This window comes from Dendrobium catenatum, unplaced genomic scaffold, assembly GCF_001605985.2.
Source record: "Dendrobium catenatum unplaced genomic scaffold, ASM160598v2 fragScaff_scaffold_925, whole genome shotgun sequence".
Taxonomy (NCBI): Eukaryota; Viridiplantae; Streptophyta; class Magnoliopsida; order Asparagales; family Orchidaceae; genus Dendrobium; species Dendrobium catenatum.
Genome location: NW_021319387.1, coordinates 301189 through 328538, shown reverse-complemented (window position 1 = coordinate 328538; position 27350 = coordinate 301189). Strand labels below are relative to the sequence as shown.

The following is a 27350-nucleotide window of genomic DNA, read 5'->3' as shown; positions in this document are numbered from 1 at the left end:
TTCACTAAATGTTTATTTGCATCAATTTTTAATCAAACCAAACACCCATATTTAAAAAATCCATGCATCTATTTTTCAACCAATTTAACAGCCCATTATAAATTGTTAAATAATTATTATTTTTTAAATCTATTCAAATGCGGCAAGGCACGTGACACGCGATTATCAAATTCAAAGCGTCGCGTGATAGCGAATAAAATTCGTCACGCGCACGTGATGGGAACGGGGTGTTCATTCACCGGGGAAAGGAAAAAAATAGTTGCTCTCATTTTCCTGCTTTCCAACAGTAATGCGCTCATCTTCTTCGTCACGTTTCTTTTTCACATCTACCATTTTCGTTCTGCCACTTTCACCTTCTCTTTGAAACGCCGCGAATTCCGTTCTGGCCGACTAAATCGTCTCTTTCAGTCTGCAGTGGTGATCGTCGGGTCGGTTGTCGGTACTTTGCTTCTGTTTCGTTTTTGCGGTTTCCGGCTCTTCCAGTTGCGTAATTTCTCTTCTAGTTCTGATTTGAGTTGAAGCTAGCATCTGTGCCTTCTTTTTATAGATTTTCTTTGGTCTTGTGGATCTCAGCAGGATCGGTCGCTGATGCTCGTTTATGCATGCTTCTTACTTTTTGATCTATTTCGGTATGCTGTTTAAGCTAGAGTTTTCTTGGAGATGAGGGATCCGCGTTTAGCGGGTGGGTATCAGCCTAACTGGAAAGAGAGTTGATTGTAGGGTTTAATTGGTTTTGGAGAAGTCTGGGGAGCTTTGGCACTTTTTCCTTGTGCATTATAGGAGATTAAACGCGATTTAATTCACATAGCCAATGGTGGTTTTCCTTAAAAAATGTCTCTGATGTAAGATTTATATTGAAACCTCCTTGTTTTTTAGTTGCAATAAGACAAAATAATTTTTGGAGAGTGGAAATGGTAAATCCCGAATCCTATTGTTGAACAAGTATCGCATCTCTGTCCTGGCAGTTACCCAAGCTTGAATTTTTTTTAAAGATTTTTTTTTTTAACTTTTATGCCCAATACTTTATTATTGACATTTAAATTCCATATAACCTTGTTCTTATATATGGTGTTTCAATATGTAGATATATCCCTGTTTTACTTTTACCAGGTTATTGTTTGCTTATATTGCTCCACTTTTTAACCATTTAAGAGTTGGATTTCATTATTCTGGCGATTTAAATAAATTCTCAATATGATTCTTTTCAGATATGTGGATGTTCAAACCATTCTCTGGGAAAGAACAAACAGGATTAGAAGGCAAACTAATTGAAATTGGCAATGAAAAGCTTCGTGTGCAGAATGTGATTGCTGAAGGAGGCTTTTCTTGTGTGTATCTTGCTCATGATGTTGGAAATGTATCCAAGCAATATGCTCTCAAGCACATGATATGCCAAGATGGGGAGTCACTTGATCTTGCAATGAAGGAGATCAAAGTGATGAAACTTCTCAAAGGGCATCCAAATGTTGTTACTTTGGTTGCACATAGCATATTAGACATGGGTCGAAGGAAGGAGGTGCTTCTTGTGTTGGAGTTTTGTGAGGAGTCTTTGGTTCATGTTCTGGAAAGCAGAGGAACAGCATACTTCGAGGAGAAGAAGGTTCTTTCAATTTTCAGAGATGTTTGCAATGCTGTTTTTGCAATGCATTCACTTTCTCCCCCTATTGCTCACCGGTAATTCACCAGTTAATGTTCCAATATTTAATTACTTCAAATGACAACATTAAAATTCCTTCATTTAGTGCGTGAGTTCATGGTTTTCTTTCTATCATGTATTTATGGAAACAAGAATATGAAAATTGGCATATTCAAGTTTTTATTGCAATGCAAGCGGCTCAATTGGAAATTTAAATTTGTGCTCTGCTAATAATGTTTGGGTAAAATGTTGTTTATCTATTTTGAGAAGTGCCCATGAATTCTTGATAAAAAGTTTTCAGCACTTGAACCGGAAAGATCAATTATGCTTTATACATGATTTTGTAGAGATTCATGTTAACTTTAAATGCGGAATTGAACTAGTCCTATATATTTCATTTCAAGGTACGTATCAAGTTAGAGAACATCTATTATTGTGAGAAGCTAGCTATGCACTTCACCATATTAAGTTACACAATTATGAGTAATGTTTGTGATACTTTTTATGTTTATTGTACTACATGTCACACCTTGGGCTCAAAGGGTGGTATAACTTATCAACGGATGACTTATTGAATGGATTAACCTTAACCCTTGAAATAAGCCTCAAAATTCAAGATCGATTAAACTTGTTCTGTATTCAAAAGAAAAATGTTCATATGCAAGTAATTATAAGCAGAACATATGAAAGTAACCAATATAAAGTAACTAATTATTTATTTCATCAATAGTCTATAATAATAGTACAACAAAGCAACAAATTTAGCAACTAATAGTAAAAAAAATGGAAGCAACAACTAAAGAAGCAAAACTATCCAAACCAAACAGAACTACAATAGTACAATATAAACTTTATTGAATGCAATACTATTGTTGAATAGTTTGCTTTTGTTGTGATAGTCCAGTTAAACCTATTATGAGAAAGATTTTACAAATGAATGAGTTTGATGACTCAAACCCAACAAGAACTCTTATTTATTAAAGTATAAATGTCAAGAAGTTGGGGTATGCAGTATGGACAGTAAAAGATAAACGATTTTCTATATAATAGTAGGTAATAAATGTTAGTGTCTCATCAAGTCAAAGAAATATTATACTTATATGTTTTAAGATTGCCTTCATTATGGTGATGTTTATGATCATTTGTATAAAAAAAATATAAGCAATGTATTTCTTTACTTACATATCACTCAGCGACCTTAATAAGTATAAGTATACTGATCGAAAGATGACTCGTTAGTCACTTTTCATTTTTTGTTTTAGATATCTTGGGTCTTTGTTCAAAGTGATGGTGAAATAGATGGGGATATTTTTTGCATAATTCAAGTTGGATGGTCGAAGTGGAGGAATGCACCAGGCTTGTTGTGTGATAAAAGCCCCCCTCAAACTTAAGGGAAGATTCTATAAGATGGTAGTGAGACCTACAATGCTTTATGGTGCAGAATACTGGCCATTAAAAGAGAAGCATAATATTAAGTTAAGTGTTGCAGAGATGAGGATGCTCAGATGGATGAGTGGCTTTAGTCTTAGAGATAGGATATAAAATGAGTATATACGTGAAAAAGTTGGAGTAGCTCCAGCAGAAGATAATATTAGAGAGAGTCGCCTTAGATGGCTTAGTCACATAAAACGGCGACCTTCCGATGAGTTGGTTAGGAAAGTAGATGTATTAAATTTGGCTTATGTTAAGAAAGGTAGAGGTTGACCTAAAAAGACTTGGTTAAAAATATTAGAAATGACATTTGTTTTTTTAGATTTAAATGATAATTTGACTCTTAACAAAACACTATGGAGAAAAAGGATTAATTTAGCCGACCCCACGTAGTAGGATAAATGCTTGTTATTGTTGTTGTTGCATGTATATATAACTATAGTCGATTTTTCTATGACACTCTAAAATCAATAAAGGTAGGCACCAAGCCCAAGGAAATCTAATGATTTCTCAAAAATGTCATTACTCTATGGACCCATTAATTCGGCTAGCCAATATTAAAAAGAGTTTTATCGACATACAAACCATTGTAAATAAGCATATATATTTTATGCATCATAGGAAAGTATTTAATAGTGTTTCATAATATATATGAATAGTGTAATTTTCATTATAAAATATAGTTTTCATAAATAAAAATTATTAAATTCAATAGAGTTAATTTTCATGAAAAATAGGTCTTGTTACTATAGGAATCAATTCAACATGCATAAATTTGTGCAACAATAAATCAAGGTAAGCTATTTGAATCGCATGATATTCACATTAAGAACATTAGACAAGACTCACTAAGACATGTACAACAATAACTAAGCAGTAAATGCAGGATTGACAAGCTACATAATATCTAGGAAACATATTACAAATATCAAGGGTAACACCCCTTATAAAGAAAGGTATACCTATTCTACAATTAATAAAAGTGACTTGCCTCAAAGTGAACAGTGAAACTCAAAGTTAGTTGAGAACCAATTGGCTACACTAGATGAACAAACAATTCAAAGGTCCTACATAACACAAGGCATTCAAAACTAATAGCTATTGAAATAGGTGCAATCATATTCAACATGGGTTACCTTATTATCCAATCGGCTTAGTTATTATCATTGTAAATTAAGCGTACCCTTATGATTCTTAAACTATAATTTTCTCTAACATCATCATCAAAATAATAATATAACAACATGCATCTAATTTAAACATGCTCTCAACATAGTCTAATCTAAACAGTAGTTAATAATAAAATAGTTGTTCACATCTCTAATTAACTTTACTAGAAGAAATACGTGTGTGTGTATAAAAGAATGACAATGAGAGGGGGAAGAAAAAGAAGAATCATTGTACTTGTTAGTCAGTCTATAAAGAAAAAAAAGGAAACAAGAGAGGTTGGTGGCTATCTCATGATCGAAGAGGAAGAACACTTATGATAGTCAGAGTTGCGGCTCAAATAGAATCTTTTAAGGGGACAATGGGGAGACTCAATTCCCTTACTGCTGTGAGGAAGAGGCGAGTTTGTGCGATGATGCCTTGCATTTACAGCTCCTCAAATGGAGAGACAAGTCAACAAGTGAGTGAAATTTGTGGCCCAATGGGGGGACTCACACAATTCAAGAAATAGGAGGGCAAGGGGTTTTCACGAATTAGGAAGATCGGCATTTGGGTCTGTTTGATACCACGGCCGAGTTTGATGTTAGGTATCACGCTCCGTACTACTAAATCGCTGCTTCTTAATTCTTTATTTCTTCATTCAAATTATCTATGACTTCTTTTGTGGAATGATACTTTTACATGACACTTCTATTGCCTATCTCTAGCTTTAGAATGTTTTATTTCAACTTTCCCTAGTATTTCTTAAAAGCCCTCTGCCAACAATGTGATATAGCTATCAAAGTAAATAGTATTATGTTGAAACTTCTCTTCTTTTCTTGTTTTTTGTTTTTGTTTTTTTCTTCCTTTTATTAGATAAATACCCTTCAATGATATGTAGCACTTTTCCACTGTCTATGCAATTGCTACCATGAAGTCTTATATTTTTTGCAAACTTAACTCATCTTTTATAAGTGGAAAACCTAAGCTATTACAATTGACCTAGGTGATTTTTCTATTCATTATTTTGCTCAGTCTTTGTCCTAATAGGTGTACAGCTGCTGGCTTTTAATTTCACACCCTCCATTAATATAGTTTTGTCTCAAGGGGTTTATTGATGTTGATATCATATTTTAATCAGTTTATGGCAAGTGTAAAACTTTAGCATGACAATAAGGACAATAATTGCTATCAAAATTCCAATCTATGTCTGCTGAATGTTTTTAACTTTCTTCAGGGACCTGAAAGCTGAAAATGTTCTCCTTGGTTTAGAAGGAACTTGGAAATTATGTGACTACGGTAGCACATCAACAAATCACAAGTGCTTTGATAGACCAGAAGAGATGGGTATTGAAGAGGACAATATCAGAAAGCATACTACTCCTGCATATAGAGCTCCAGAGGTTTGAATTGCAAATTACTTTCCAGAACTTGGAGTTCTTATAACGACTTTCTACTTTCTAGTTATAAATTTGACACTCATTCAAACTTTGGTTTTTCACAGATGTGGGACTTATATAGAAGAGAAGTTATATGTGAGAAAGTGGATATTTGGGTAAGATCAACTCTATACGTTTTTGGTGGGATTTTTTTCCTTGCTTTCTTTTTTTCAGCCTTCTAGACTTCTAGTTTATGCTGGTTGCTTAAATTAATTGTTAAAGTTGTAGCAACGCATGAGCTCATAGTCTTTCCTAGTAAAAGAAAATCAATGTCAATTGTTTCAAGATTAACAATTCATTCAAAACTAAACCCTACAAGATATTGTGCTAAGAATGATAAAGAATTTAACATCTTATTGACGGAATATAGGTACTTCTAAATAGACATATATGAAGAATACGAAGAAGAAATAAATAATGTGGAGAATATTCATATTTATGTATGGGGTAGTTTTCATAGTATCATCTCATAAGCTAAGTAACTGGAAAATCAAACTCTCCTAAAAGAGTTTAACCACATCATTTCACATGTTGAGTTAGCCATAGCTCTGTATTCAGCCTCTACATTAGATTTGGCCACAATAATTTATTTCTTATGTTTCTAGGTGATCAGGTTACCTCAAACAAGAATATAATTTCTTCAAGTACAATTTTTGTCTTCAAAAGAGCCAGTACAATCCACATTAGAGAATGTTTCAATATTTAAATGCTCGATTTTATTCTATAGCAACCCTTTTCCTGGAGAATTTTTAATATACCAAAAAATTTATAGAATAACTTCTCAATTCTTTTGTTTAGGGTATTGCATACAATGAATGAAATGTTAGGTTTGCTGAAAATCAAATAAATCAGCTTGCCAACTGACCTTTGATATTGAGATGGGTCATCCAATAGCTCTTCGTTATTAGATGTGGCCTAAGACTTCATTGTTGTATTTGCCGACTTGCATCAAGAATACCAATTTCTTCAAGATCAGTACTGTGCTTTCTTTGAGATGGTAGTATTCCATTTTTATTTTAAGAAAATTCAACACCAAGAAAATACTTGTGGAGTCTTAGATTTTTGGTGATAACACACTTTTGTAAGTAGTGTTCTACCTCAAAAATGCTGTTATGATTACTTCCAATAAGCAAGATATAAACAAAAGCTAGAGATAATATATCTTATGAATATAAAACGATTTGTAATGCTATAAAATTTCTAAAGCGACCTTGCAAAAACTGTCAAACTAGGTTAAGGGGCTTTATTTAAGGCCTTGGATGGCCTTTTACATTAAGCTTTTGCTGTTCTCCTCTTGAGAAAATAGATGGTTATCTTTCAGTTTAAAGTCATAAATTGCCTTTTGGAGTAAACATATGCATTGCTAGGTTTATTCTCTGTACCTGCTCATTATTATAGTATGAATTACATTACTAGAAAAACTCAACCCATTAAGCATGCCAAGCCCTAGTTGTTTGTTAGAAAAATATCATTTTGGTAATATAAATATAAGATAAACTCCTTTGGTAGTGTGCCGCCAATAGTGTAATGCTTCGTAATGGCATATAATCCCAAGGTTAGGGGTGGAATATTTTTAGCTCTCTCATACATGCATATCAATGATCTACTAGTTCAATACCCTCTTATGCATGTCTAGCTATGAAATTTTTCTTAATTGATTATTCTTCTTTCTTTGTTAAAAAGAATAGTACTATATATACATATGTATACTAAAAAAAAGTCTAATAAAGGAACTAACTGGCTTAATTTTTTTCTAAAATTTAGGAAACAAAATCATAAGAGAATAATTCTTTCTTAAAAATTAGAAAACATAATTATTGGAGAAGATCACAAACGATCTATCCTTTTATTCCTAAAAATAAATAAAAATAGAATCATAGGAGAAGATCATAGTCAATCTCTCCTTTTATTCCTAAAATAAACTCCCTAACTTTTACTTTCAAATATTCAACACTCTCTTTCAAGCCGAAGAATATATATCATATAATCCAAGCTTGCAAATTAAGTTTTCAAAGTTAGGTCTAGGTAAAACTTTGGTGAGGTTGTCTTCAACTTATTACTTGGTAGGGATGTATTTAAATTTAATAGTCTCACTAGTTACCTTCTCTGTGATGAAGTATCTTTCAATTTCAACATGCTTAGTCTTGTTATGATACATGACATTCTTAGCTATGCTGCTTGATTATCACACATCATCATAGTAGAAGAAGAACTCATTTGTCCCAATTCACTATGAACCTTTTTATCCAAATCCCTTCACAAATTCCTCGTGCTAGTGTTATTTACTCAATTTATGCAGTATTGGCTACCACCTATGATGCACCGACACGGACACGGGACACGTCATTTTTTAAAAATATAGGGCACGGGTGCGGCGTGGACACGTCGTAATAAATTTTTAATATAATATACAAAAATTAATGTGACATTATATTACAAATGACAAGCAATAATAAATTTGTTATGATAACTTGTTTAGCTTATAATATAAAGATATTTAGTACAAAATGTCTAGTACAATCACAAAAATATAACCAAAAACCCATTTAGTACAACATGAAAGTCCAATTACTCCATAGTGGGAATGATAGAATTAGATTCAGAGGTTGGTCTTTGGCCTTCAATATCATCATTATTGAATATCATTGCTTCTAACTCTGGTTCATCTAAAGAAAGATTTTCAACCTCCAATAATCCCATATTATCAAGGCACTCGAACCCATCTCCAGCAACATCCCACATCTTGTTATCACCTGTCATATAAAGTGGGGTTTTCCTTGGTAGAAGACGAAGATTTGTATGCACATAAACTAAATTTTCAGCTAGTTGTGGAGTTATTTTATTCCTCTTCATTGATTGAATAAATGAGTATGTGCTCAAATTTCTCTCACAACAGGAAGAGGATGATACTTGACCAAGAAGTTTTATTGCTGTTATTTAAAGAAGAGGTGCTGAAGCTCCATGAATTAACCACCACATTTTTGGATCCATCCTCCATCTATCAACCAAATATTCTTGATCACCAAAATCCTCTAAATATCCAAAGAACTTTGCAAGTTCTATATTAATTTTTCTTCTCTCCTCCTCATTTGGGAAATATCGTTTCAAGCATGTCTTTCTCATATTTGAAACTTCTAAATCTTTTTGTGGTGAGACACGTTGATGGTCTTCTAGAAGCTATTCTTTACTTGAATACCTTCAAACAATACAAATCATATAAAAGTACATGTTCATTAACCAAGAAATTTAAATTAATTTAAAAGATGAATATGAATGTACATTGGATTTAAGAATGAGCCAAACAATGCAGAGGTGTGAATAATTGCATTTGAATGACACATTCCCTCCTTCAAATGTTTTTCCTAACTTGGTAACATGAAGCCATAATGGCTTATCAGTTTCTACAGATTGTTCTTTTGAACCTTCGCCTAATCCACTCCCACCATCCGTAGAGCTCATTTTGCTTTAAAATTGCATTGGTTAAATGGAAGTAATAAAGGCTTAATAAATGTCTCAAACTCATTTCAATAAAAACATAAAGCTCTCTCACAATAAAACCACTATTTCAAAATGCAAGAACAACCTACAAAAGCAAAAGCAAAAGCAAGAACAACATACAATCTACAACCTACGGTTTGATTTAGGTAAAAACAAGAACAATCACACAACCTACAATTTTGTAACAACTTATATCTAAAATCTCCCATGTCTAGGATAAGTGATGGTAAATGAAAATTTCTCAATGGATAAAATTCAGACTTCAATACAAAGATCAATCGAACACCACCAAAATCAATCCAAGTCGAGTCCAAATGGGCTCAAATACATTAGTCATGCATTGTTTTAGCTTCTGTGGCAGTTGGATTACTTTTATAAAGGTCATTCTCTAGCAAGTAGGAAGTAAAGGATACTTTCATGATCCTTCTTAAGATAGAATAAACTATAAAATTTGCATAAAAGTGGAAGTAAAATTTCAACCAAAAGCTTTAAGAGGAAATTTGATTTGAAAAGAGGCTTTTGCAATTTCTTCTTTAAATCAATCTTCTATTTGAAAGTTTTCATTTATGAAAAACAAACGTAGCAAAAAAAACCTACAATCTACAACCTAGGATTTGATTTAGGTAAAACAAGAACAATCGCATATCCTATAAACTAGGGTTTGATTTAGGTATTTTTTTTCCAAAACCCAAAACAATCAAAGTGATTTCAGAAAAAATTAACATGTTCTTGTGAACACAAATCCACATGATAAATGAGAAAAAATTGAGAGAAATGATGAATGGCAAAAAAAAAATATAGATCAAACCAATGTTTAAAATTGCGTATTCGGGTATTGAGGCGTTTTTCATTCGTGAGGCGAGGCGTAAGCCTCAAGACGTTTTGAGGCGTAAGCCTCAAAATCAAAAGATTACGTAAATATAAAATGATAAATTTTTTATATACTAATGAGTGAATAATATAAAACATAAAAAATCATAAGATATTATGTGAAATCAAAATATCCCAATAATAAGACAACATGAAATATATTTCAACTCAAAATTCTATCTTTCCCAAATCCCAGTATTATTTTCATTAACATATAATTCAAATTTCCAAAAATAAATAGCAATGACATATCACATAAGAACTCGTAAGTCATCAGCACTGTCATCACTAAGGGGTTCTTCATTTGAATCATCATTATGATGATCTGCTCTCTCCCCATCCTCCTCTCCTATAGAGTCCAATTTCGGGCATTTACTTCAAGATTTATGTAAGTTTTAATATATATAACATGAGGCGCAAGCCTCATGCCAGTGAGGCAAGGCGGGCCTCAACCAAGTTGAGGCGTAAGCCTCATAAGAAAACTCGAGGCGTAAGCATCGAGGCGTTTTTATTGGAATGCGTAAAGGCGGGCCTCAAGACGAGCCTCATATTGCGCAATTTTATACCATGGATCAAACTTACAAAAATTTTTTTCCGGGCGATGGCTCGGTCTGCAGCATGCAGAAGGAATCTCGATCGGCTGCTCGGGACGGCCGGAAGCTCGCCTGCTTGGGACGGCCGGAAGCTGAAGGCGACGGTGCGGGATGGAGCCTCGATCGGCTGCGCGACTCCTCTGCCTCTATCTATCACTCGAATGAACGCGAGATTAGGGAGGATTCCTGTGAACCGGCTTATTAAATGTGTTTTTTTTTTTAATTTAAATTATGAAATAGCCGGACACGTGTGTCCGGCTTAAGTTTTTTATTAAACCGAACACACCCAAAACGTGTCGGACACGTGTCCGAGTCGTGTCGGACACGTGTCCGTGTCCGACACGTGTCTGACATTGCATTGCCTCTTAAAACGGGGTGTCAGTGCATCATAGGCTACCACTGATTGCTTCTTACTACGGGTAACAAGATTACTTTAGACAAGAACATTGCCCAAAATTTGACGGTTTGCCAATGATGTTTCCTGCCTAATCTACATCTATATATACTCCAATGTCATAATTCTCTGTCTTTTTGAAGAGGCGTTTCCCTTATGTCATCCGCAAGTATATAAGAATCCTATAGACTACTTCTATCTATTCCTTTATAAGACTGTAAATGAATTGACTTACAACACTCACTGTAATCCAATATTTGGCCAAGTGTGTGAAAGATACTTCATATGTCCAACAAGTCTCTAATATCTCCCATTGTCCACATATGTACTTTCTTTCTCAGTGTTATGTTTCTTTTGACTGTCCATAGGAGTATCAACAGGTTTGCATCCAAGCATATACTTGTCTCCTTATGAAGATCTATAATATATTTCCTTTGAGAAACAATAATGCCCTTTCTTGATCTAGCCACTTCTATTCAAAGGAAATATTTAAGATTTCTAAGATCTTTGATTTTAAACTCTTATGACAAATACTTCTTCAAATTCTGTAATTCCTCCACATCATTTCCAGATAGAATAATATCATCACATAGATTATCAATATAACAATTTTTTCAGCATAAGATTTCTTGACAAATAGAGTATGACCAGCTTGAGCTTGTATGTTGCCTAGCTTCAAAATAGCCTGTGAATATGTCAAACCAAGCTCAAGGAGATTGTTTATGGCCATATAAGGACTTCTTGAGTTTGCAAACCTGATTCTTTACCTTATTTTTTCAAATTTAGGTGGGATTTTCATGTAAACTCCATCTTCGAGGTCACCATTTAGAAATATATTTTTTATGTCCAGTTGTTGCAAGTATCAATCTTGGTTGACAGCCAGTGAGAGAAGAATTTTGATAGTGTTAAGCTTTGTGAAATGAGCAAAAGTTTTTTGATAGTTTATCCCATAGGATTGTGTAAATCCTCTAGCTATCAACTGAGCCTTGAATCTCTCAATTGATTTACCTACTTTATTTTTTATAGTAAAAATTCGCTTACAACCCACGGGCCTTTTCCCGGATGGCAAATCAGTAGTAGTCCATGTTCCACTCTTTTCAAGTTCATTAATCTCATATTGTATTGCATTCTTTCACTCCTAATTTTATAATGCCTCTTATATTGTATTAGGGACCTAGATATTATCAAGAGAAGTAACAAATGCTCTGTAAAATGGTTATAGCCCTTCATAAATAAGATAATTCCTAATTGGATGATTTGCACATCTCCTAACACCTTTTCTCAATGCAATGAACATGGTAAAGTCATCAATGTTGTGAATTGGCACATCTCCATCCTTATCCGTACCTATGTTTTCTTCAGATGGACTTGAAATTGAGTTAATATTTTGGCTACATGCTGGCTGTGATCCATGCTTTAGCTCCTATCTTTTCTTCCTCCTGACATAGACTTGAAAATTCTCATTAGTAAATTGTGGAGCCATAGATTGAGCAGACACAGGAGAAGAAACATTTGTGGGTTGAACTGATGACTGAACACACACAGGAGTGGACAAGTCTTGTTTATGATCTTTGGGCACAAGCACAAGTTGAGAAGAACTTTGTGACAGTGGGCGAAGAGCATAGACTCATGAAAGAACTCTCTAACTTGATGTTCATTCATGCTCTCCCTCTGAACATGAGATTTGAGATAGGACACATGTTCAAAGAAAGAGGCATCCGTGGTTGTGTAAAATCTTTTGTTTTTTGAAGAATACTATTTGTATCATTTTTGAGTTGGAGAGTACCCTAGAAAAATACACTTATTGGCTCTAAGACCAAACTTGCTACAGTGTTGAGGATACACATAAACAAATGCCATGCAACCAATTACATTGAGTGGTAAATCAGATGAAGCTGTATGGGTGAGGAAATTTTTTCAAAAGAAGTTGGCGTGGAGATTTAAAATTAATGATTCTGGATGACATATGATTGATCAAATAGGTATATGTGAGAACGATTTCTCCCAATAAATAATCTGGAACATTAGAGGAGAACATAAGACACCATGAAACTTCCAAGAGATGTCTATTATTGCGTTTATTCACCCCATTTTTTTGAGAGGTGTCAACATAAGAACTTATGTTGATAATCTCATGGTTCTGCAGGTAAATATTGAGACTACCAGTGGAATATTCCCAAGCATTGTCTGACTTGACTACATAAATTCTAGAGTTGAATTGATTTTGAACCATGAGATTAAAGGTTTGAAAAATTTTCCCAACCTAAGACTGTTCCTTTGTAAAAAAATCCAAGTTACCTCTATATGATCATCAACAAATGTCATAAACTATCAAGTGCCAGAAATATTTTTTTATAGTCGAGGTACCTCACACATCACTATGGATCAATGAAAAGATAGGTGAAGGTTTGTATGAAATTTAAGGATATACTATTCCAGTGTGCTTTGCTCTCTTTATTGACATTAGAATTAGACACAAATTTTAAAGATTATAACAAACTCTGAGATTGGACATAACTTGCTTGAGAAAATTGGTTTGAGGATCTGTCATGTAGGAGGAGATAGGGCCCGGAGCATAGTTCACTACAAATCATCTTCTCCAATTTCAAGTCTTAAAAAACACACAAGTTTGGATAAAATTTAGTAACGCATTGACGATCACGAGCCAATTTGCTAATGGACAAAAAATTACAATTCAAGTTTGGAACATGGAGGACAGAGTTGAGATACAACTCTTTAGTAAGTTGGATGGAACTTATTATAACAATTTTAGAATTTGAATCATCAACAATACAAACGGATGAGTGACCACTACTTGGTTTGTAATTTTGGAGAAGGGCATCATCTCCTGTCATGTGATCAAAAGCACCAGTGTTGACTATCCGCCTCTCCTATGTTAGTAGTGAAGACAATATGTGAATTTGTTTGAGCAACTAAATATGTCCCACTAATGTTGCAACTGCCTACTTGACTAAATAATTTATGCAGCAAATCCATCAGCTCTTTGCTAAATGGACTAGGCTTGGGAATAGGTGCACTCTCGGAGTTAGAACCACATGTGCTTTTTTGTCTCTATCAAATCTTGGTTTTGGTTTTCAGTCAGCTGGTTTGCCATGGAGCTTCCAGCAAGTCTTATAATGATCTAGTTTATTATAGTAATTACACCAAGGCCTTTTTTGTTTCTAAAGATCTTTACCATTATTGTTTAGATGATCGAACAATAAGGGTGGATGCTTCCAACGTTAATGTGGGTTGTTCCTTAGATCTCATCACCACTTTCTTTTTTTTTTTCTTCATGTCTAACCTGGGAGAAAGCCTCCATAAGATTTGATAATGGTTTAGTGCTCATGATTCGACCTCGAACATCATCCAACTCTTTGTTAAGTCCTATGAAAAATTTGAACAGTCTTTTTTGTTCCACAATTTGCTTGTACATTACTGCATCATCTGGACATGTCCATGATTGAGTTTTGAATAAGTCAAGTTGTTGCCAATAATGTGTGAATGTGTTGTAATATTGAATAACAGACTGCTCTCATTGGCATAAGTCATGAAGTAATGATTCAATCTGAAACACTCTGAAGTATTTTCAGATCTAGAGTAAGTCTCTTTGGTTGCATTCCATATTTCTTTTTCAATTCCAAACAAGAATTTTTTAAAGAATCTGCAGAAGGTGGCGGCTTGAAGGGATTAGGATTCAGAGAACTATCTCTGATACCATAAAGAATTTCTTAATTGATTATTTTTTTCCTTTTAAAAAATAAAGTACTATACACACACACTCACTAAAAACAATGTCTAATAAACGAAATAACTAACTAGCTTAATTCTTTCCTAAAATTTAGGAAACAAAATTAGAACTGTAGGAGAATAATTGTTTCCTAAAAATTAGGAAATAGAATCATAGGAGAAGATCGCAATCAATCTCTCCTTTTATTTTTAAAAATAGTTTTCAAAAAAAAAAAAAAAAACAAAATCATAGGAGAAGATCACAATCGATCTCTCATTTTATTCCTAAAAATACTTTTCTAAAATAAACTCTCCCATTTTGACTTTTAAATATTCAACAAGCGGTATCACAAGTCTCCTCAAAGAAATTAGAAAAGTTTTACAGTTTGAGGACACTAGCATGACTCTTAAGTCCTGAAAAATTTTGATAGCAGCTTTGTTCCATTTAGATTTCCATTTTTTAGGATAATTTTTTATATAGTGAAAATAATAAAAAAAATGGCTAATAAACCCAGGTGCCTGTAACATAAAAACTTGTATCCTCATGAATAGTGTTAAACCTAGTTGCTTGGAACATAAAATTTCATTCACTGATAACTTTTGTTGACTTCGGCTCAATAAAAACATGCAGCATTAAAAACTCAAACTAAGGAAGACCACTACAAGAGTCATGTAGATACATTTGTTTAGTTTAGTGAAGAGTTTTTTTTCAAGAAAGTCCTCATGAGCCTTCTCCATGTGTGAGATGGGTTCGTGGGACCTCAGTCTGATTTTAAATTGAAATTTCATCAAAATAAAATCAATAAGTGCCTCTAAAAGAATGGGCACATGAATTATAGCCCTTATTAATTATATTGTTTGATGCATTGATTAGCTTGAAGAACAACAAGCCACTTATATAATCACATTTTCCTTTAAAAAGAAGTTTCTACTCATTCTTGATGTATGCCTGAATATTCTTGGTACATGTTAAGATGGACTGGTTCTTAACAAACTCGATCAAGTCGTCAAAGACATCATGAGCTTGCCTAATATTAAACCATGCTCGTATAGGATTCATCAGGATCATTGGAGACTCATTAAGGTCATGGAGAATTCATCAAAGACTCGCTTCACCCTCAAGAATCACTCACCCAGCCAAAAAAGTTAGGGGAAATCACTTATCTAAAGTCAGTAACTTCGCCTGCTAAGCTGACAACCCATCCCAGTAATTCATTCAAGATAGTCATCCACGTGTACTAATTAGAATTTTGTCTATTATGAGTACATATTTCTAATAGTCATATAATATATTTTTAATTATTTTTTATGTAAGGTTTGGTTATAGTTTCTCCTGTAGCCCAAAAAAAATTATAAATATAGGGTAAAAGGGTCATTTTTGGACCTATGGTAATCTGAGTATTTTGAGCTAAATGTAAAATATTAGATCTTCTCTTTCTAGAATTCTCTTTTTGTCTATCCTCTCCTCTTTCTATCTGTCTTTTCTTTTTGTTATTGGCTTAAATCTTGTGAGTTTTTGTGAGTAGGATTCGAGTGCCGCCTATGAATAAATTTGAATTCAACATTGTCTTAGGTGTAATGATTGTGGAATGATGCCATGGATTAGAAATCAAACACTGCAAGAAGTAGAGCAGCAACACAATATTCTATCACCAACAAATTGCTACCCCAAGAATCTGATAAATACTCTTGGAACTCATCCTTAGGATTCGGTTAGTGTTCAAGAAGATCATCATTTTCGTCCTAACAATGTTCAAAAGATGAGTTGATGAACTTGATATCTAGTAAGGATCCGAAAATACTCACATAATTCAATGCACTACTTACAAGTCAAAGGCAATAACTTGGTGAACCCATTCCTCTCTTAGAAAACCTTTCCCTTTTTATATCAAAATAAATAATAAAGGAATAAATATAGTGAAAGTTATAAAGAAGCTAATTCTTGAAGTTCAAGAATCAACTTTTAAACTTGAAGTTGAAGAATCAATTTTTAAATTTTAAGTCGACCAAATTTAAGTTTGAGAGTTGATGTATTGATGACTTAGAATAACATTAGAGAAAATTATTTCCTAAATGAGTACTTAGCTAATCAAGTAAAATGCAAACTAACTTATGTATGAGATTAGATTTATTTCACTTAAGGTCATATCTAAAAATTACAAGATTATTCCCCATAGGAGAGCTAAGATCCCCAAGTAGATGGGCAATCTGTGATTAATGAAGTTGCCTTTTATGCTTAATTCTAAACTTGAGTTTCATTATAAGGAAAAAATATGGCGGCAAAGTAAAAAAAAAAAGTTATGTTTCGGGTCAAGAAGGATATAATTAAAGCATTACTAGTACAAGCTTTTTGTATAAAATGGAGTTAAAATTTTTGTTATTTTCCCTATCTTGACTTCTTTTTTAGGAACGACACTAATTGTAGGATGCGCTAACAAATCGACTACTTAATAGCCCTCATCAGGTTGACCAGATGTTGCGGGAATGTCATCAAAAATCTTTTATGTAGACTGTAACCAAGTTGAACTAATTAAAGAGAAACTCCCACTGACCTCTGTAGCAAGAAATGATGTTTCAAGAAGTTCACTGACAGTAGGAACTTCTATTGCAACCTCTTCCCACTCTCATCAATTTCTTCATTTATTCTTTTTGGGGGAGAAGAAGAAGATGATTCTTAAAAAATTTTCCTGGCTTCTTTCTCTTTATTTCTTTGTACTAACATCCTAGCAATATCTTTCATGGCTTTAAAGGAAGAAGAGAAGGGAAGCTTGAGTATTTTTCGAAAGGAGCAATGAGGCATTATAACATTCATTTTTATGAAATTTAGAGAATGTTAAATCATAATTATTTAATTGCTAACTCAAGAAGATTAAATTTGTTTTTATTCTCTTACTCTTTTCGAAGTTGCATTATAAAAATATAAAAGAATCAATTAACTAAATATGTAGCCAAATGTTTCTAGCATAAGTTAAGATGCACGACTTCCAAACAAACTCGATCAAGTCATCAAAGACATCAAGAGCTTGCCAAAGATTAAACCATGCTCCTAAAGGATTTGTGGGGAACAAATAGTGCTCGCCAAAGTCATAAAGAATTCACTAAAGACTCTTCAGCTTCAGGAGTTACTAGCTCTAGCTTGAAGGGCACTCACCCCAACCTAAGGGGACTTGTTTTAACTGTAAGAGTCAAAAGAAACCCACCTATGTCCATCAAGAGCAGGTGAATTTGTCAATTCGATTGACGACTTCTTCCAATCTTTTGTCCAATACAGTCGTCCGCATGTACTCATTAGAATGTTTTATATTATATCCATATGTTGGTGACTGTCATATCTTGCGTTTTTAGCTATTTTTATATAAGGATTAGGTGTAGCTTTTCATGTAGCCCTAAAAACCCTATAATTATAGGGTTAAAAGGCCATTTATGGACCTAATAATATATGCAGTAATCTGGGTATTTTAAGCTAATTACAAAGTCTCAAAGTTACTTTCTCTCGAATTTTATTCCTCTCTTTTCTTTTTCTGAATCATATGAATGAGTCTTGCGAGTAGGATTCTGATAGGAAAAACCTATAAAAAACAAGAGTTTCGTTGCTGAATATGAATTTCAGCGCCTTGCAAAAACATATTTGAGAAGAACTTGGAAGAATAACCAGAAATAAACCTTTTTTAATTGATAATAGTAGAATAACAACAAATGATACAATGGATCTTCTATTGGTGACGAAGATCCGACTCTCACAAATCTCTAGAAGCCATTAGAACCCCAAAAAAGAAACAAGAACTACAAATTTCAGCAAAAATAGAGATGAAAACAAACCCTAGAAGTAATTCCCTCTTATACAAACATTAATTCCCCCTAATTACCAAACAACCCCTTCTATTTGAAAATTTTCTCCTAAATTCTCCCTTAATTGGGCTTGTGGATCCCACCCTCAAGGGGGTGGCTAGGCTGGAGCGGACCCCCCTGTTTCGCCTCCTGTAGACCCAAGTCGGTTCTAGTTGGACCGATCCAGGGACCAGTCTAACAATACTCCCCTCCCAAAGAGCCACATTGTCCTCAAGGTGAAAGGAGGAAAGCTGATGCTTTACCCTCTCATATGGCTTCCATGTTGCATCATAGTCAGGTAGGTGTTGACCTACATGTTATACCCAAAGGAACAAAAGAGAGAAGAAAGCAAAACAAAAATCCTACATACATCCTTAAATCCGTTGAATCCCGAAATCCTGTCGATTTTTCTTCAGAAATCAGCGAAAATCTCACTAAAATACTGTATAGGTGGCGCCGTTTATGTCGCTTCCCGAAAATCCTTCGCAAACCTCGATAGCTGCTCTTCGATGTCTTTAAAATCCAACCAAACAAAGTCTTTGGGTCGCTCTTCTCCCATTTCTTCCTTCGGTAGACCTCCCACGACACTTCCGATACCACCCCATCCCGACGCCCTTGCTCCTCCCAATCCAGACAGAGAGAGTGAGAAAGGGAGGAGTTGCCCTCTCTGCCATAGTCGCAAGAAACCCCAACCCTACTTGTAGCCGAAGGATGACCGCGCCTCCTATCTACCTCCTATCATGAGATCAACAGCATTTCTCGATCAAACCTATAGCCGCACCAGATCCGACCCCTTTGCTCCGTCTATGAGCTTTACCAACCCTCTCAACTTCCCAATTTCTTAGATCCAGAGAGAGATAGAGAGAGAGATATAGAGGGAGGGAGGAAGCCTTTTCCTAACTCAACTGAGCATACCCACACACAACCTAGAGCCGCTCGACCCTTCCCCTTGTCCGACTCTTGCTCCTACCAGAGTTCTTCAACCCGTCACCTTCAACCTGTATACCCGACGCCTCCTCTTCATAGCCCAACTGAGTCTTCAGGTAGTGTAAGTTAGGTTTATATTAATAGTATTTATCAATATCTAATACCATTGTTTAAAATTGTGCAATGTGAGGCTCGCCTCAGCGCAATTCTAGTAAAAAACGCCTTGAGGCTTACGCCTTGAGCTTTTTCTATGAGGCTTACGCCTCATCTTGGGTGAGGCCCGCCTTGAGGAGCGCCTCGCCTCACTAGCATGAGGCGTACAAAAGCAAAAAATTATGCCTTCTTGCACCCCCAAGCCGCAACAACTTCCTCTCAATTTCCTTGACCTCTAGCTCACCGCCTTCATTGTAGCCTCCACCGTTGTAGCTGCCGCAGGGGATCACTAGAAAGCCGCATGCCACCACTATCTCTTAAAATTTAGGAGGATTATCTTTATGTTGATGACAAATATTTATGAAAGATGAAGATGATTTAAATAAATGAAGAAAAAAGCAAATTGAGAGGTATTGGACCTTACAGGATGAGGTAGGGAAGAGATTAATTTGTTATGACAGTGACTTAAATAAAAATCCCCTTAGGAATGATAGTACAAATGATTTCTGAGTTATTGCTAATTATTTCAGTTTTCTTTAGGAATTAAACGTATATGAGTAAGTAATTGAAAAAGAAAAAAATTAAAGTTGAACTTGATGTTATATGATACTTTTATGCAATTCATATATTTCATGTTGTTTTGTTCTTGTAATAGTTTGATTTCAATTCTATTTTATATAATTTATCACTTAACACTTTAGATCTTATACAATTTTTTATTTCATATGTGTGCAAATTTATTACTTCATAGTTCAATAGAAAGTTAATATGTCATTCTTTAATATATTATTTGGATATTATAAAAAAAATCAATTTTAACTTTTATTTTGATTTTACGCAATTTTTAAATTTGGAGGCTTACGCTTCAAAACGCCTTGAGGCTTACATCTCGCCTCATAAACGAAAAACGCCTCAATACCCAAATGCGCAATTTTAAACCTTGTCTAATACTATGTTTAATATTGTTTTATATTCATTTATACATATGTTAGAAATGTAGGTACTAATTTGTGTATATATTTATATATATAATTATGTCAAAAGAAAAAAAGAAAGAAAGAGAAGAATAAAAAAAAGAGAAAAAAGAGAAAAAAAAAATGAAGGGAAATCTTTTTATGCTTTTTGCCCCCTCGTCGCTCGCTGGTTGCCTAGGTATAACCCCTATAAACCCTAAAACTTCGAGAACCTGCTTTCGACGCTTGCAACGTGACAAAACGACCACCTATATACGCTTTTCTTAGCGTGGTGGGAGGAAGTTTGTTTCGCTGCTCTCGACGAATCGGGTGATCACCTAAAATCCCTTCTTCAGCATTTGTGGCACGCCGGAAAATCGCTTATACACGCTTTTCTTAGCGTGGTGGGATGAGAACCCGGTGCGATGCGTACGACGAAGTGGGGATACCCATAAGTACCCACTTGCGGGAAAACAATTGCTTTTCTTTTGCAACAGGTACCGAATACCCATACACGTTTTTCTTAGCGTGGTGGGGGATAAAAAAATACGGCCGCGGTGTTCTAGTCCGAGGACACCTACCATCAAGGTTCTGAAAACCGGACCGGACAACGAACCGGAAGAAAGAGAGGTTCACGGTTCGACTGGTTCGACCGGTCGAACCGGGGTCGAACCGGATGACGTAATAAATAATAATATTATTAAAAAAATTAATAAAATTGATAAAAAAATGAAATATAATAACCATATAATTTCCTATAAATTATTCTTAATTTATATTACATATTTAGATTTAATTTATAAATATAAATTATTTAAAAACTTAAAACTCTCAATATAAAATTATAAATATAATTAAATGTTTTAATACAAAAATATTTTATTTTGTATTACACTACAATCGTGACTCTCCTTTAGCCCCCATGGCTAGGCGGAGAAGCCTTTACAATGAACCTCTTTTTGCCACCCCGGCAAGGCAGAGAACCTATCTCCTTTTGCTTCCTCCTGAAGCTGGCAGAGAACCACAATCAGATGCTGACTCCTTACTTCTACCGATCCTTCCACGGATGAGAAACTCTAGACGAAGAAGAAATAGAGTGATCCTTGAAGTAACCCTTGTGAATCCCCTCATAAGCTCCCCCTCACAAGATCCTCTCTCTCTCCCTCTCTCATTATTCTCTCTCTCTCTCTTGTTATCTCTAAGTATTATTTTCGCCCGATTCTTTCTCTCTCTAGGCGATTTGTAGTGAGAGAAGCTCTGGGGATGGTGGGGGGGTGACCGAAGGTCTCCCCCCCCCCGCTCAAGCGGGGGCGGTGGTGACGGATCGAATGGCAGTGACGAGCGGAGGTGATCGGGTATTGGATCAGGAGGATCAAAGAAGAATGGGGATCGTTCGGGAGCTGGATCGGGAGGATCTCCGAGCAAATCTGCGATTGGGAAGTCGAAAGGAAAAGCTCGTGAAGCTGGCAAGATAGGATCGGAGGGATCATCGGAAGGTCGTTGGGAGGTCAAGCCGAAGAGCTTGGATCTTAAAATGGCAATGCCGATTGCTAAGGGTGGCGTTCAGACGCATGCGAATGCTATGAAGAGGGAGGATCCTCCTTCTAGTTTGAAGATGGAGCTGATGCCATCTACGGAAGTGAGTATGAATATTAATCCAACCTTTGTTGGGACGAAATCTTCAATGGAGGTGGAAGAACTGCAATCGGTGTGGGAGGAGAGCAATGATCTGGAAGAGATGTTCGATGTTGATGCTGCTATGCCGGGTCGGACGAGTGCAATGAAGATTGGAGATGAACAGTCATTGGTGAATGCTGATCCGATGATTGGAGCTGACTGCGTGATGGAGGCTAGTTCTAATTTGAATGATCAGAACAATGTTATTATGGATGATGCTGGGGGCATTGAGCTGGTGAGAGAATCAGCAGTGGTTGAAATGGTAGGGGCGAATGAAACAGAGGTTGGTTCTGCTGGATTGAATTATCAACAAAACAGCCCTCTAGGTGATTGTGGGAATGCTGCTTCAATTAGGAGCTCGGAAATTGTGAAAGGAAAGGCTCAGATGCAATTTGAGAATAGATTCCCGCAATTCTCTGGTGGTGCGAGTAATGCTTGGAGGAAGCCTGAGCATGTTCCGATCCAAAATCCAGAGGAGATAAATGCTTTATCTAATGATGGGATCACTATTGATCTCAACATGGAGTATGTTATGGCAAATGTGGCCAAATTAGAAAGAGCTGTCGTAGGGAAGATCTTGGAAGGAGTGTTTCGTTCTTTCTCCTGAAGAATGAAATCCAGCGTCAGTGGGGACGATTTGGGGAATTTCAGCTAACAACACTGGGACATGATTGCTTTGTTTGTGTTTTTGGATCGACTGAAGCCAGGAATGCTGTGTTATGTGGTGGTCCTTGGTTCATTGGAGGGAATATCGTTGGGCTGGATAGATGGACGCCGCATTTTTCTCCGGAGTCAATGGAAGGATTATCTTCCCCGGTATGGATTCGTCTTCCAAACCTTCCTCTACAATATTGTGATGATTGCAATATTGCCAGGATTGAGTCGAAGATCAGTGTGCCTCTCTTGATCGATGCGCAGACGGGAAATTAGGTAGAAGAGAATATGCCCGGGTGTGTGTTCGAATGTGTTTGGACAGGAAACTGCAACCTGGGATTTGGATTAATGGTATGAATGGAAGGTTCTACCAAAAGGTAGAATATGAAGGCATTGGGCTATTGTGCTATGGATGTGGAAAAGTGGGGCATCGGAAGGAATTTTGTCCAGCTAGAGCGGTTGGACAAGGGGGGGGAATGAGGTTAGAAGAGCAGAGGAAAATTTGAAGCAGGGTGGCAAGGGAGAAGGTAGTTCTGCACAGAATTTGGGTTGGAATGGGAATTTGGATCCCATACAACCTAAGAAAATGGTGTTACTTGTTGTTAAAACAGAGGATGGCAGTAAAGGTAAAGCAGTTGACAGTAGTGATAAAGGGGGGAATGCTGATGTACATGGTGAACGTAATGAGGGCAAAGTTATCCAAAGGAAGGTTTGCAGGAAAGTGAGGATCATACGGGTCCTTGGATTCAAGTTCCCCCACGAAGAAGAAGAATGACACGAGCACAAGGCAAGAATAAGGAGAATGTGGGCAGCAAATAGTATTTCAACATTCCAAAGCAAGTGGACTTGAACAAGGTTCAAGTGCCATATAGTAAGTTAAAGCCCACTCATAAGAAGAGCAGGATGGGGTTCAAGCAGAGGTTGTCGTTCATGGCTGGTATAAGAATGGCTAACAGAGCCAATGCTCTGAAGGAGCTTAATCAATTGGGACCTATTTTGGAGGCTCCCAGGAAAAGGAAAAAGGAGATGGTGGAAGCTACAAGCTATGATTTGGGGGAGGATCAAGACGGCGGGGACGCTTCCCCTTTAGTTTATTAATGTCGTCCATCCTTTTCTGAAATTGCAGGGGTGCCCGTAAGAAGCAAACTGGGCACTACTTGCGTAGCCTCATTAGCAATAATGAGGTGAATTTTGTTGGTTTGATTGAAACCATGGTGCAAGACTTCAACCGATTGGAGATTAATAAACTCATTGGTTGTAACTGAGATTTTTTTTCATGTTCCTGCTGTGGGTAAATCAGGAGGAATGGTGGCTTTATGGAGAAAAGATATTGTACAGTTTGAAGTAGTTATGAAAATGGAGTAGGCGATTGTTGGTAATGTGGTTTTACCCAACTTACATAAATGGGGAATTGTTATTGTTTATGCTAGTAAAGAGTATCATACTAGAAGACTGTTATGGAATCAGATTGGCCCTCTGGTTAGCTCTGATCTCCCAATTATTTTTGGGGGAGATTTTAACTGTTGTCTGAATCAGGGGGAGAAGAAAGGTGGTAGGAAATTCAACTACACTATTGGTGCGCAGGAGATGGTAGATTTTATGGTTATTAATGATCTGCATGATCTGGGATTTATGGGACAGAGATATGCTTGGTCGAATAACAAGAGTGGTAACAATAAGATTTGGGTGCGATTAGATAGAGTTCTTATGAACTCTGTTGGGCTCAGGTTGGCCCCATTGGCGACTGTTAAGCACCTCATTCGTATAGCCTTGGACCACTGTCCTTTGATGTTGAATTTAGCTCCCAATGAGTTGAAGCATGGTAGCAGATGGCTGCAGTTTGAAGACATCTGGATGACTTATCCAGCTACATGGAAGATAGTGTGGAGTAAGTGGCATAAGTAGGATGTTGGACAGCCTGATGAGATTTTAAATCGTAAATGCTCTAGGACGCTTAAGGCCCTATTTTTCTGGAGCCGAAATCGTCTTAAAGAATTGGGTGAGATGAAGGTTGCATTGGAAAGTCTCATTGAGGAACTTCAAATGATTGAATGCTCGGCGGATGGACTGAATGACGAACAAGATGGTGAGCTGAGAAGAAAGACTGGGGAGCTTAATTCCACGTTGGCAAGGTTGGCGACGTGGTGGAGACAAAGAGCTAAAACAAAGTGGATTGAGGAAGGGGATGCCAACTTTCATTTTTTTACTCCAATGCTTCGGCTCGTAGACGGGGTAATAGAATATTGGAAATTCAAAAACAAAATGGTGAATGTGTTGATGACCTGAATCTCATTCAGGAAGAATTTTGGCATTTCTTTGTGTCGAAATGGAAAGAGAGGCAGATATCTGTAATGAATTGGCCTGAGTTCTCATCGGAGGATAAGATCCCTGAACATATGAATGCTGCACTGGAAGCGAAGGTCATAGAACAGGAGGTTAAGCATGCTGTTTTTAGTCTGGGCAATAATAGATCCCCGGGAATTGATGGCATCAATTCTTCCTTCTTGAAGTTCTACTGGGAGATCATCAAAGGTGATGTGGTGCGTGCTATTCTTTATTTTTTTACTAATAACTCTATGTGTTATAGCTGGAAGGAAACTCTTGTGGTGCTGATCCCGAAGATTAATAATGCCAATTCTCCTTCGAAGTTTAGACCTATCAGCCTTTGTCAATCTTTTTATAAGATTGTGGCCAAAGTGATGATCAACCGATTGAAACCGGTGCTCAGTGGTATTATTAATGAAGTGTAGGGGGCGTTCATCTCGGGGAGATCCATATCCAGCCATGGATTGCTTGCATAGGAGATTATGTCTAAATTCAAATGTTCGACTCAGAAATCTAGATTGATGGCGTTGAAAGTTGACATGGAGCAAGCGTACGATTGTATGATGTGGGAAACTTTGGAGAAAGTTATGGAATTGATGGGATTCAAGCACAGGTTTATCTGTTGGGGGATTCAGTGCATCACCAAGCCGAAATTTACTCTCCTAATTAATGGGAGAAGGACCCAATGGATATGTGCAAGAAGCGGGTTAAGACAAGGATGTCCCTTGTCCCCTTACTTGTTCATTCTTTGTTCCGAGCTGTTAACTAAAGCTTTTAAGCAGAGGGGAGGGTTGCTTGGTATATAGGTTACTAGATAGTCAGAAAGGATATCCCATTTATTGTACGCTGATGATATTCTGGTGTTTGCTGAAGCTACCAGAAACAATGCAATCCTTATCTTGAGATTGCTTGAATCATATTGTGGATGGACGGGTCAGAAGATTAATGGAGGCAAGTCGGCCATCTTGTTCAATAGGAAATGTCCTGTATGGAGGAAGAATATGGTTGCCAAAGTGGTTGGCTTTAGAAAGGTGACCTCCCTGGAGTACCTTGGGTTGCCATTGTTGATGTATAAGCCCAAAGCTGCTGATTTTGGTAAATTAATTAAGAATGTTCATGATAAGACCAATTTGTGGGGGAAGAAGCATTTATCTTTTGCTGCCAAAGCTTTGTTGATCAGGACATCCCTCTTAACTGTGCCGATGTATCTGAGTACACACACGATGGTTCTTAAGAGTATTCTTCATTCTATTGAAAAGATTGCCAGGAGGTTTATGTGGCAAAAGGACTCTAATAGTAGAGGGATGCATTATGTAGCATGGAAGGAGTTATGTCAGCCCAGAAATCAGGGAGGATTGGGGTTCTATTGTTTAGAAAAATGGCAGAGTGCTCTTCGAGCTCGTCTGGCTTGGGATATGATTCAGAATTCGGAATCCCTATTGAATAATGTACTTGTTGCTAAGTATGGCAGTGATGTTTGGTGCAGTGTTACCGAGAGTAATGTCTCTATTACCTGGAAGATTATTCAGGATGGTGCAAAAGCTTTTCGTCCAATCATCAGGTGGAAGATTGGTGATGGACAGTCTATTAATGTCCTCAATGATATGTGGATTTTGGATCAGAATATTGCTGACTGGCCGACCTTTGTTAACATGGAGCTGGTGGATAATGTTAATGTTAGCTCATTGTTGGATAGCTCATTGCAGTGGGATATGAAGGCGGTGGAAGACTGTTTTGGGATGATCCTGGTGAAAGTTCGTTCGGGATGTTAAGCCCTATGAACTTAGTCCCAAGCTAACCAAGAAGGGGGGGGGGTGAATTGGTATTTAAAAATTCTTAAGACAAAGAAAGAAAATCACAATCCAAATCACACCACAAGAAATTAATGCGGAATTAAAAAGTGCGGAAGCAAAAATAAGAACACAAGATTTATAGTGGTTCGGTCGACTCGACCTACGTCCACTCCTTGGAGACACCCTCCAAGTATTGCACTACAAAACGTGACTCTCCTTTAGCCCCCACGGCTAGGCTGAGAAAACCTTACAAGAAACTCCTTTTTGCCACCCCGGAAAGGCAGAGAACCTACCTCCTTTTGCT

The 27350-nt window shown here is 36.4% G+C and overlaps 1 protein-coding gene across 4 annotated transcripts in view; it reads left to right on the top strand.

The window, feature by feature from the left end:
- Positions 1-224: 224 nt before the first annotated feature.
- Positions 225-27350, top strand: part of LOC110106455 (probable serine/threonine-protein kinase DDB_G0276461) — a 44266-nt gene continuing 17140 nt past the window's right edge. For 2 of the 4 annotated variants that reach the window (XM_020836376.1, XM_020836374.1), the window contains exons 1-4: positions 646-682; positions 1209-1674; positions 5451-5616; positions 5718-5768. In XM_020836376.1, coding sequence (XP_020692035.1) covers positions 661-682; positions 1209-1674; positions 5451-5616; positions 5718-5768 — 705 coding nt within the window. In that variant the 5' untranslated portion in view covers positions 646-660. Of the gene's footprint in view, positions 483-645; positions 683-1208; positions 1675-5450; positions 5617-5717; positions 5769-27350 lie in introns of those variants that run through there. The other 2 variants (XM_028697417.1, XM_020836375.2) reach the window with 2 other exon arrangements.